Here is a 13,442-nt window from a genome sequence, read left to right as displayed (position 1 = left end):
CACCCCTCCCAGGGCACACACACTCTCTCTCACACCCCAGGGCGTTTCTTATACACTTCCATTCGATAAAGCCAATGTGTTTAGCTCAGGGTATCATTTTTCATAGATGTATCAATGTGTTTGTTTTGTGTCCCATTTCTCATAGCTATTAAAATATGAAGTTATATACACAATATATTACATAAGGCAGTGAAGACCCAGGCCAACATTTGATACTATTACCTCTTAGTATAAGCAATAATTGCATCACTGCCACAGATGTCATTATTGCTAAATAAACCATGGCAGGATGATCGACATGATCTTGTATAACCCTGAAGGATGTTCTGCAGATTGTACACCCTCCAGCAAATATATGAAAACATGGACATGATATAGGCCTACTAATCTGAGTTTTAAGAATGAGGAACACTGTTGTTGTTCATTTTGAAAATATTGGGTGAGAAATAAATTGCATTGGCAATATCAATTTGACTTTTAATCCTTAACTTGTAGAGGGCACATAGAGGCCTAAGGTGACATTAGCCATACGGGAAACAGGCACTGGACAATGCCATTCAAAAATGTCATTCTGTCCTTTGAATTGTTCAACTGATCAATCAAAATGCATCATATAAAAAATACACAAATAAGGGCTTTATGCAACATGAGGGTGAAATGCATGCAATAGATAAAAACCCTGATCTAGCTAGAAAGTGAGTGAAAGAAAGACACCAGTCAGTCTCTAGGTCACTGCACATCATTGCATTTCTCAGTTTAGTCAGGGAGATGGTTAAAAAGATTGGTAGTTACCTGGAAAACTGGGAATGGAGGCTCATTTGTTGCTAAAACATGTAGCACTCTGTTCATTCCAAACCTGCAGTTCATAAGAACATTGTGAGATCTAAAAGTGTTTTTTATTATTATTATTATTATTCTGTGGGTGATTCATAATTAGTTTGATTTGCATAATATGGCAGAATATGTTCAAATGTGTTTTAAAAGTATTAATCTTACTCTTGATTTGCTTGCATCTAATTGAGTGCTCAAGATGAATTCAGGATGTCCAAAAAATGAGCATGCGATACAAGCTCTGTTCATTCAGGTGTCAGGGATGTTCCGAGTACTAAGACGGTGGCCTGACAGTTCCTGTCAGTGAGTTGTTTAAACCTGCGGTCGCAGAGACCCACATCATAGATCTGTCATCATGTCATTTTATCTGCAATCTTGCAGTGCACGAGAAAAGCTCTTAGTGAGATGGACCGGGGTCTGAGTGACACTGCAAATCACTATAAGATGTGAGATTAGAATTCAGCGACAAAATTAAGAGTTATACATTCATCGCATTCTCACTAAAAGACATGGTGAGAAAATACATAGCTCACCTCATTTCATAATTCTTTCAGAAATAGCTGCATTACTCAGTGTTATATTTATGAACGTGGGTTGTGCATGTAACCACCATAGCACTCATATTGTCATCGATCTATTCCACACAAGCAAACTAAGTTTTAGCATGTCTGTAGCCAACCAACGTGAGCTTCTTGAGCAGTATTTAATCAAATACAAGACACTTGATCTTCTCAAAGGTCACTTTCACAAGCTTACTTCGGGAATTTAGAATGAAATATGCAGAAAAAGGAGTGATAGCATTACATTTCTGTTGTGGAAACATAATTTTTATTATATCAATATCCAGCCTTCTTGTGGACATAATTATTAAAGTTCAATAGATCATCATCAGCTATACTGAGGTAATGAAGATCTCTACAGAGGCACAAGTATGTATGGCACCCTTTTGTTCATGGCAAAAAAATTTGCCAAGCAATTTACCAAGCTCCGCGCCCCTCCTCTTGGTTCTTACGTTCTATATCTCAGGGGGCAGCATCCATGGGAAACTATGACTTCAGTGTTTTTGAGGGACAAAGCAGCATTGTGAGGTTCTTCTCAGTATTTCAGCTTGAAAATTACAGAGAGAGAGAAAGAGAGCTTCCTCCGGGAGGCTCAAAACACCAGAATGAGTCTCTGCTGAGAATATATGTGCCATAGAGGACTCTGTCTGGACCGCTGCCAGGGTATTAAGCCACTGAAGATGAATGAAATTTGGACACGTTGAGAAGATGGAAAAATGTTTGCATGTATATATTTATGTTTTCTTTACATTACATGACCAATATCTGATGCTACATTTACACAAATGCTAAATTTAAATGAGAGGATTAAGATGAACCTTCAGGGTAATCACAGCAACACCCATTCTCAGTGAAAACAAGACAAAATCCTTCATCTGTGTTGCTTTATAACCACTACAGCAAAAGTATAATGCCAAGAGCAGGTTAGAAATCCTAAATATTTCCTGCATACTTCCCATTTTTTGTCATCCACATCTGGCACTCAGCTGCACTGTGCTTTTCCCTCTCATTGTGCAATGAATCCAGATTAGATTATTCCTGTCATATCAGCAAGAGAGAAAAATATTATGAACAAAATCAGTTTAAAGCTTTGGCATTGATATAATTGTAAATAATGATGTAAAAGAACTAACAGGTCTTTTCCGTTTGGTGTTTTCCACATGTTATTAGGAGGGGACCATTTGAATGATGGGGAAATGGCATCTGGAAATGTCTTTGGCCAATGTCAGGCTCTCATTTTTTGATCTCCAGTTCTTCTCTTTCTGCAGGTCTAGAAAAACAAGAAGAACAAAAAAATGGGTTAGACCATTAGTTTTTTTATATATAAAATTGTATATATATATATATATATATATATATATATATATATATATATATATATATATATATATATATATATATATATATATAAATATATATATATAAATATATATATATATATATATATATATATATATATATATATATATATATATATATATATATATATATATATGTATATATATATATATATATATATATATATGTATATATATATATATATATATATGTATATATATATATATATATATATATATATATATGTATATATATATATATATATATATATATATTAAAAAAACAATATTATGTTTACAGTAAATGTGGAACTGTTTCTGATCACAATGCCCTAACGAGACACTGCATTGTGTACTTAACTGTAATACTGGGTTGAAAAATGTTAAGTCAGTATTTTACAACACGATATTTACATTTTTGCCTTGGCTTTAGTACTGTAAGAACACACACAAGAAAAAAATTTTCCAAAGAACATTTTGTCTTTGTAGAAGTATGCTTTTTCTGACAATGTATGTCTTAGAAATACATACAGATAAGTAGCTACCTTTAAATTTATAAAGGTGGTCTCTTGCAAGAAAATAAGCACTTTTAGGGGTCTTTGGTATCAAAAACCTTTTAAAAAAATCATTTGCAGTTACTCCGCAATGGTTAAGGTTATGATTAACTTTAGAGATGATCATTTAAGTCTGACAAACAGTAGCATTTGTGGCAGTTTATTTAAATGGCAAATTGTCTGAGTTTAACTGTAGAGTATCACAAGCTATGAAACCAGTGCAGTCTTACTTTTCCTGGCAGGCATCACCAGTTTCCCTTAATTACACACACACTGTGAGCTATTATCACAAATTTGCTTCAAGGACTAAACAGCTTCTTTTTAATACTTGAACACATTTTCCTTTCCCTTGATACTGTACTTTAATCCCCTTCATAGCCTTCCGTCCTTTTCTGTCCTCTTTCTTTCACCTATACACTTCTCTCTATTTATTTTTTATTGTCTCATCCATCTTTGTTCATGTAAGGAGAGACATTCTGACAGACAATGTTTCAGGGGAAACACAGGACTTCCAGTTTAAATCATCTGTAGTGCTGCGCACAAACAGACTTGAGGCTGCACACACTGCAAACCCTGCAGCACACAATAACAATCAGTCCCATCTGGCTGACAGCACCAGTCCTCCATCCCCCAATCAAACCTCCCAGTCTCTCCTCACGTGATCTCTGCAGTTCTCTCTTCTCTGACTCAGACTGCAGAAAACAGGTCCTGTAAAAAAGAAAAGAAAAAAGAAAAAAAAGAAATTTGAGCTCTAAGATGTACACAGATAATTTACTAATAGACAAGTAACATAGAAGTTGTTATCTGGAAGTTATTATGAAAGTAAGTGAAATTAACTAGGAAACGAGGCACATTCAGGGCAAAGGTATGTCACAAAGTTTCCAGTAATTCACAAATCATGTTATCCCATCATTATTCTTTTTGTCATAAACTTAGGACCTGATTAAAAATAAAGAAAGAAACAAATAAAGAGGGTAATCTTTATACCCGTTGTACCAAAAATAAGATTTCATGAACTTTAAGAGGTTTTCGATTTGAGTTCAATTAAGTTTATTGTGTCATTAATTCCTAACATTTGGTAACGCAGTAATGCACTTGCGCTCTCTAGTGGTCATTTCAGATCACACAGATTGAATTAAGCGTAAAAGTATATCTAGTTTAACATATTTAATTACAGAGTGTCAAATAAACATAAAAGACAACATATAGCTTGTTTCATTGACAAGGTTGTCCCTTTAGTTTGGTTGTCACTTTACTCAATTACGGCTTTTATTTTGAAATGTGAAGCTCTGGTGACAGGATGTCCGCTTCGTGTACACGAATCGGTTCATTTGAACAGTTCATTTCAAAGGACTATTTTTTTTTCAAAGGACTAATTCAGGTAATGATTCAGATATACGTTAACGTCAGCGCAGTACAATCTGATGTACATTCCAATAAAGTCATTTTTAGTCACATAATGTTGTTCATTTAAAAAAAAAAACACTCTTACAATCAGCTCACTATGAATCGGACAGAGCCTTAAATAGTCAGTGTGCGTTATTTCCGCAAAAGATGCACCTGTGAACTGTCGATCCTAATTCTTATATGGTATGGAAAGTGTATGGAAACTGGAAAGCATCAATTTATTTAATGAAAAATAAAAATAAGGCTGACCCGGTTCGTAAATGAATCATTTAAATCAGTCGTTTTATCAACCCGTTGAACTGATTCAAATTATCCGACTCAGAAGAACGAGATTCGGCAATTCGGGCCACATGGTATTGGAATCTTATCTGGTATTACGCGTATTCAAGGGCTAAAACATGCAAGTTGCATCATTTCTTGAGACAGCAATTTCATGAACATTACAGCATCACACCGTTTATTTATTTTTTATTTTTTTTTTAGCTCGATTAGCTTATATTACAGAACTATAATGTTCAAGACATTTTGCTTTCTAAACCGATTCATGCACAGACACAGTGGAGTGTCAAAACCATGGTCAAAACACAGAGTAAGTGTCTGATCTCTTATGTAGTTTAATTATGATCACTATGCTCAAATAAGCATAAAAAGAGAAATATGTATTTCTATGACCACGGAACTTAAAATACGCGGGTTCATATATATATATATATATAATTTTTTTTTGTTGTTGTTGAATGTGCTGTTGGTTGTTTTCCAGAGTGTAGCGAGGTGGTGGTCAAATGCAGCAGAGGGCGCTGTTGTTCCCCCAGCAGACTGCAGAATCACAGCAGAGCAGGCGATCAGACTGTGGGCTCATCACTTCACACTGCACGGCGTTTCAGAGCCTCTTCTCTCTAGCCAGTTCATCATATCTCATGTACTGGGAGAAAAAACTGTGAGTTTCAGTCTCATCACGTTTTGATACAATGTAAATTATGTAGACATTATTCAATGTGTAAACGCTTAGTTTGATTTGCACCCGCCCTATTTTTTTGTTATTTAAAATTTTATTTAATATTTAATGTGTATACATACATATTTATACTTGTGTATATATAATTTTGTGTAGTTTTGTTTTGGTATTTTATTGATTCCAGTTTTTTAAGCACTCTAAGAAATTCGTTTTCAATTCACTTTAATTCCTTCCCCTTATCAAAATCAAAGAAATAACTGTTTCCCTTTCCATAACACTGTGTCCTTGTCTCTCTTTGTTGAAAGCTGGAATGTGTGCAGAGAAAAAGGCTGAGAGACACGCTGACTGACAGGGAGAGAGAAACCGTGTGGGAATTATGTTCCAGACGTCTCACAAGGTACTACATGTTACAGTTATACTCCCGACAACTTTACTGAGTTTTTACTGATTTAGACCACGTACACACGTGAAGGCTTTCACAGAAGTTCATTAAAATGATTTTGAATGGAGTTATTTTCAAATGTTATTTGTTATTCATTTACTCTCCTTAGATTAACACTAAACCATTTCTGAGGACCCATTGATCATTTCCTATTTGTCTAGCGAAGGACAAAATTAGTGTTCAGCTAGTTTTTTTTTTTTTCTAACTGACAATATTGATGGTGATACAATAAAGATATGCAAATAATAAAATTAAATATAAACAAAATTGGTAACATTTTAAAATATAGCTGCATTAGTTAAGAATAGTTACTGCATGAAATAACAATTTATTTAACATTTATTTTGTAAATTTTGTAAAATTACACCTGTTAATTAGTTAGTTCATGTTAGCTTAAATAATATTAACAGATGGTTTTAATAATGTTATAATTAAATTAAATTAACATTTAGATTAATAAATGCTTTAGAATTATTTATATTTTTTAGTTAATTTTAAGTGGTGTATTACCTACCTTTTTCAAATTAAATTTAGATACAATGAAACATAAACAAAACGGTACAAATTAAATAAATACATTTTAATACAATATTTTCTTAAATTCCCGAAAAAAAAAAAAAAAAATTATTATCTTTGGACTAGACTATAGATTTGGGACTGAGATCAGCTGGTTAAAATTTAGCTTCTTTTTCATAAATCATCTATGATTGTAAAAGAAGATGGATTGCCTATTAATCTTAGTCGAACCTGTGTGCACATGTATTTTCTAGGATGCCTGTACAATACGTGATTGAGGAATGGGACTTCAGAGACCTGACCCTTAAGATGAGGCCTCCCGTGTTCATACCCCGTCCTGAAACAGAGGTGAAAAGCTTCAGTGACCTAGTTAGCACGTGTCCGAAATTTGCAACAAACTGAGAGTGGACTTCAATTGGACGTGACTATTTGGATAAACACAGCCTGTGTGTTTGAAAACATTTATTTCCGTTTGGACCTGCTGGTTTGTGTGCATGTAGGAGCTGGTTAGTCTGGTTCTTGAGGACATCCGGTTGATACAGGGAGAATCGCACAGGACTGATTTACGATGTCTGGAGGTGGGCTGTGGATCTGGAGCCATCTCTCTTAGTTTACTACGCAGCATTCCACAGGTTTGCACTCAGTGTCTTTTTTCTGACTAATTCTCTTGCTCTTCTGAGTAATGTAGCATGTCATCTTTAACATCTGTACCCATGATTCTTTAAGCTCAGGGTATTTGCTTTGGATCAAAGCCAGGCAGCAGTATGTCTTACAATGGAAAATGCAAGCAGGTGAACACCAACACCATTGACTATATTATAACGCTTCTATATTTGGGTCTTTATCAGTTTATGATTTTTTATTTTGTTTCTTCCATATGTGTCATTATCCTATTTTGTTTTTTCCAGACTGGGTCTGCAGGACAGGCTAGATGTTCACCTTTTAGATGTGATTAAGGGTAAGAGTGATGGAAATGACACAGAAAAGCCCACTCAGCAATGACTAGTCATTACATTTAATTATCATTGTTGCACTGACTTCCTGCGAAAGTGGAAATTTTTGGTCCGCACACAACAAACGTCATTTCTGGTCAGCTTGCCTATTTTATGCCACTGACTGATAGCAGGTGATTAATTTTTAACAGTATTAAAACAAATAAATGTCACAACATTTTACTCTAGTAAAGTTAACAGTTACATATTACACACACACATAAAACAAATGCATTGTATTTAATATATATATATATATATATATATATATATAATATATATATATATAAAATTCAGCTGTTAATTCACCTAATAATATGTATTTATTATATAAATTAAGGCTTCAGGCTCATGTTGTGCTTTCACATTGATTATTATGGCTCTAAACAAAAAATAACATGATATTTGGGTTACTACATTAAGTATTTCCTTTAATAATAGTTATAAAAGAGATATCAGTAATAAGCTATCAAGATCTATTACCTACTTAATTGTAATAAAATTTCATTTCATGAGGAGAACCACATTAAGATCCAAATGATAATGAATTTAGATGGAACACAAATCCCAAGGTGCAAAATCATCTGGATTCAGTTCGACATTCCATGCAGGATGTGCTGTGTGTGCGCTTGCGTTGCTCTCGCATTTAGCCTTGAGAGATTTGAATAAATGAAGGTTAAGGTTAATTTGACTAAAGCTGACAGAATGGAAATATTTCTTAGCTGAAGTGTCGTCAAAGTCAGGTCAAGACTAGACGTGGTGTTTTCATTCTTTGTTGGTTTCTTCATAAAGTACTTGCTGATGTTTCAAAGCTGAGATAAAACTTTAACAAGGCCTCTTGGCTGTTTAGAGTGTGGAGAGGGAATGCATCAAGAGGGAGTGACTAATATCTTTTGATTGACCCATTTCCGTGATTTTTCTCTCTGTTATGACTGGCCGCATGAGTCACAAGTAGACCATAGACCTGCACGTAATGCTCAGCTAATTCCATAGAAAGCTCCACGGACTTCTGCGGAACTTGAATGTCGTTCAATCCATACACAATTCTACACATCCCACACTCCTTGTCTGTTTATTTATTAAATATTGTGGCTGATTTAATCATGTTTTCAGATGCCAGTAATAAGCTCCGTTTTCCACATTTAAAAACGTGCCACAAAATTTCCACCCACAACCCGTGAAGAAACTGAAAAGAGTTCAGAGATTCATTGTGGGCCTTATCATAACATTCAGAATTGATTTAGCATTAGTGCGACTTGAACGCTAGTAGATAATCGAGACTTTGACTGATCGAGCCGGACGATTCAGGCCAATTCAAGGTAGTGAAATGGAAATGTTCCGCTATTTACAGGGATTTATTGGGCTTCTCCTGTTGAAGATCGAGCCTCTCTTCCCACTAGATGGCATTAAAACCTGAATGCTAAATATCATATTTTTAACTCTCTGTGGCCTACCCACTTAACTATTATTAGACTCTGAGATGAACTTGTTTGCTCTTTAAACGCTGCACTTCACTGACCAAATAAATGAAGGTACTTCTGAAGAAATGTTAAGTGTTGTTTTAGTTGACAAGTGTTGTTTGAGCTAACAGACATGAATGGAGGAGGCTTTTCAGGAGATTCATGGATCTTTGACACTAATGCATGTTTTGGCAGCCTGTTATATACGTCATATAGTACACTGTGTGTGTACAGTATACATGCATGAGAAAAATAAATACTAACATACTACTGTATATACATGTACCTAAACCTAATAGAGGTGCCCGATAAATATTGTGCGATAATTAATGCGCATCTCATCAGTAAAGCCGTTTCTATAATCAGCGGTAAATTCCATCAGGTGCGTGATTTCACATAGAGCAGCTGTTACTACACGGAGCCGTTGTTAACTGACAAGCTGTGCAAATCCACGTTCATTATCAGCATTGATTTGCGCAGCTTGTCAGTTAACAATGTAAACACATTCACTCTGACAGCAGATGGCGCTAAACTGCAGAAAATGCAGCCCTTACCGTGGAAACCTCATAAATAAAGCAGCTGTGCTACTTTCTAAAACGTATTTAAATAATTTTAAATAGCCATTCAGATTTTGTGGATTCGCTAGGATGTTCAAATACTTAAATATTTAGACTAAAAAGGCTATTTATTTTCTTTTTTTTTTATTTATTTTTTTTTATCTGGACTACAACATCGCCATGTTTTGATTCTTTATTGTTCATTCACACTTTACATTAAGGCTTTGTTAGTTAACATTAGTTAATTCATTAGTTAACATAAATTGCCAATTAAGGTATTCCAATATTTAATAACGTTGTTAAAATCGAAAGTTGCAGCTGTGTTATATAATGAGCTAACATGAACTAAGACTATTTTTTTTTTTTTTTACAAAGATTAACAACTTCTGTAGCATATGAAGCTATTGCTCATTGTGTATGTTAAAGGTTAACTAAAGAGGTCTTATTGTTAAGTGAAATCGGTTGGTCTTTATAGTTCTTTTGCACTTTAATGTGTTTAACTTACTTTATATATTTCTCTTTTATTTCTTAATTGTATTTAAATGTTCAGTTACTTTAGTTATAAGAAAGATTATTTAAACTGTTATACTGTGTTATGACTACTTTTTTAAAACTAAATTACAACACTATGATAATACTGTATACCGTGTTAAAAGCATTAGCAATTAATCGCAAAAGGAAAATTTGATACCAGCATATCCCTGGAGTAGTAGTTTGTGAAGTCTGTTATGCACACCAGGGCTGCATTTATTTGATCAAAAAAATAGTAAAAACAGTATTGTGAAATGATTAACCATTTTACATTAGTTTTTTGTTTTAATATTTTTCAAATGTAATTTATCTCTCAGAATATTTAGCATCCAGTCTTCAGTATCCCATGATCCTTCAGAAGTCATTCAAATGTTGATTTGGTGCTCTAGAAACATTTGTTATTATATTGATGATGATAACCGCTGTTGCTTACTATTTTTTTTTACATATCCCACATATTACCAGCATGTAATTCAAAATTCATGTTAATATATTTTTTTTATCTGGTCAATGTTGTTTAGTTTAGAAGCTTCCAGTGCAAATATATGTTGTGCATATGAAAGCAAGAGATCAAAATGTGTTTTCTATTCACAGATGCAGATGTGATACTGAGCAAATGCAACGCCGTTGACTTTCTAATCAGCAACCCTCCCTACTTGCTCAGTCAGGACATGAAGACATTACAAACAGAGATACTCAGGTTAGGCCAACACTCGGACACGCTCAAAATGTGCTTTAACCTTTGCTGTGCGTGTTTGTAACCTTTTAACGGGCCCCACCTCTATCCTTGAAGGTTTGAAGACCACATCGCATTGGACGGGGGTTTGGACGGGCTGTCTGTGATTCGCCCGATTCTGGCTCTGAGCTCGAAGCTCTTAACTCCGCGAGGGTAAGAAGTGTGTGTTTGCCTAAAGCCGTCATATGAGCTCTGGCAGAGGGACTGGTTCTCGAGTGGCCTTTTAGCCGAACGCAGTATAAATAGTATGGTATAATCGCGCTAAGAAGCTTTCCCAGCATATCTTAAATGCTTCAGGGAATCGAATGAAGCAAATTTCTTTGTAGTTCAGTAGATAACAGCATTCCAGGGACTAGAACATTCTCCCAGACCTCCTCCCGCCCTCATCACTCCCAAGACCCACAACTGCACATACACACACATGCATACACAATAAAAAGAACACAATTAGCCTTTGGTGATGAGAGTTGCAAAGCCTGTTTTGTGTAAGGTGATCATATTCCATGCCCGTAAAATGACATATTCCATAAGCATTTCACCAAACGGATGATTGATAAACTTGGAATGGCCTGAAAGCATTGCATGTGTCGTTTTTCTAGTCGGTGCACGCTGTGAACTACAAGCGTTTTGTATAGGATCTCCGATTTCCTTAGCTGTCTTATTATGTGTCCACTTAAGACTTGTCTTTCGTAGAAATGACAGATGCTGTCCTTTCATAGATGCTGAGAATCTCTATAGAATGGGATTATTCTAGCATTAGCTTTCAGATTTTCCATCTCAGATGTACTATTCTTCATGACTAGAGGCTAACGAGATTGTTTACTTGGTAAAACATCCTCTCAGCCCAACCTTTTCCTGTCTTCCACTTTGAAATGTCTTTGTCTGCCCAGGCGTGTTTACCTCGAGGTTGCCCCATGTCATCCTCCAATCATTCAGCAGCTGATAGAGGAGATGATGCCGGGGTTGCTTTATCTAGAAACCCGCTGTGACCTCACCAACAGGTCAGGTTCTTCTGTAAACTTGTTGATGTTTCCTTCATTTCAAAGAAGTTTAGCTACAAATGCCTGGCAAAGGTGTGGGGAAAAAAATATTTGAGAGTAATACAATTTTCATTCCATGAATGTTTGTTCCTAGACAACAGAGTCCAGTGTGAGAATGAGTCGTGTGGAATTACTTGCTCAATAGCAAATATGTACCAAGGCATTTGGCTTTCGTGGAATGTTTTAACACCCGCCCTCTCCAGAAATTTCAGGAAATATTTTAATTTTACTTGTAAAAAATACATGTATAATTCTAAATATAAAAATTTATTAATAATTAAAAAAAAAAAAAATTATTTTATTTATATATTATGAACATGCATATTATATATTATGAACATGCAAATAAAAAGTTATGTTTGTGTGTGCAAAAATTTGCAAAATTATTTGAAAGTAATACATTTCCATTCCATGATTGTTTGTTCCTAGACAGAGTCCATGTTAGAGTGTGTGCTTGAGGAATATGAAATGTCATGCCATATTGAAAATGTGATTTGAAATATAATATATTTTTCAAACACCAAAATTTCATACCAAGAGTCTGTAAATGAAAAGTTACCTGTTATCAACTTATCCGGTTATCTCTGGGTGTCGAGTCAGCAGTATAACATGTTTATAATTTTCTGGAAAACGCATCGTCATTCTTTTTATTTTACAGGCCACGATTTTGCATTTTACAGAAGAAAGGAGACGATGACTGTGAGAAAGGACAGAGGGAAGGACATGCATGAAGATGATCCTCTAGTATAACTGCACACTAGATAGAACTAGAGACTTACCATTTGCAATTGCCCATTAAAAAAATGCCTTTAGCCAAACTTCATACAACACACTGCCAGTCTCCTCACGGTCCTGCCCGTTCCCAGCATACACTTAGTTAAAAACCTGCCAATCCTACCGAGAAGCTCCTTCCTGAAATCCGACGACCTCGGGTTTCTATTTGTTTTGTGCTGTAACCTTCTGTTGTTATAGCTGCTATGTTCGCTTTCCTTTTAATTGGTGAGTGTGTGTGTATGTGTGTGTGTGTGGCTGTGGTTTGTTGTGGTGAGATTGCATTGATTGTGAGTATGTGCTCAGTGTGCAAGTGTCAGGGTGCAGTAGGCTGAAGGTAATTACTGAGGCCTTTTCTAAGAACTCCCCCTCCCAGTCCTGCGCTAGTCTCTCCCTGGAAGTAATGCGCTCATTCTGCGAAACAGCTGGCCCATTGCCGCTAGCTCGCTCGCTCAGTTAGCCCACAAAGGCAAAGACAGAGACAACACGACACGCTCTGCTACCACAATGTATACAAGTATACACCAAAATTGTCTGTGCTGGTCTGTAAATGAAGAGTGAAACAGAATTTTACACCCACGACCTCTCTTTGTTTTAATAATGTCTTTTAAAATATTGCATAGTCTTAATAAATAAATTGTATTTGTTTATTGTTCCTGTAGACATGCAATGCTATAATAAAAATATTTTTAATACCTTTGTTGTATTTATGTTCTTAAATTAATTTGCATATATTTGAATAGTTTAGATTAG

The 13,442-nt window shown here is 35.2% G+C and overlaps 1 protein-coding gene across 2 annotated transcripts; it reads left to right on the top strand.

Moving 5' to 3' along the window:
- The first annotated feature begins 4,567 nt into the window (after nt 1–4,567).
- Nucleotides 4,568–13,337, top strand: LOC113050446 (hemK methyltransferase family member 1-like). 2 transcript variants are annotated; one of them, XM_026213406.1, is made up of 11 exons: nt 4,568–4,663; nt 5,450–5,626; nt 5,950–6,041; nt 6,857–6,950; nt 7,103–7,234; nt 7,329–7,393; nt 7,511–7,560; nt 10,737–10,842; nt 10,936–11,031; nt 11,769–11,879; nt 12,577–13,337. In XM_026213406.1, the coding sequence occupies exons 1-11, from the start codon at nt 4,583–4,585 to the stop codon at nt 12,647–12,649; spliced, it is 1,077 nt and encodes a 358-aa protein (XP_026069191.1). In that variant the 5' UTR covers nt 4,568–4,582; the 3' UTR covers nt 12,650–13,337. The 2 variants fall into 2 exon arrangements, with proteins under 2 accessions (XP_026069191.1, XP_026069190.1); XM_026213405.1 differs by lacking the exon at nt 4,568–4,663 and adding an exon at nt 4,999–5,278.
- The last annotated feature ends 105 nt before the right edge of the window (nt 13,338–13,442 follow it).

Source organism: Carassius auratus, chromosome 31 (genome assembly GCF_003368295.1).
Source record: "Carassius auratus strain Wakin chromosome 31, ASM336829v1, whole genome shotgun sequence".
NCBI lineage: Eukaryota > Metazoa > Chordata > Actinopteri > Cypriniformes > Cyprinidae > Carassius > Carassius auratus.
Note: the sequence above shows the minus strand (reverse complement) of the source record. Positions and strands in the feature narration are given on the sequence as shown.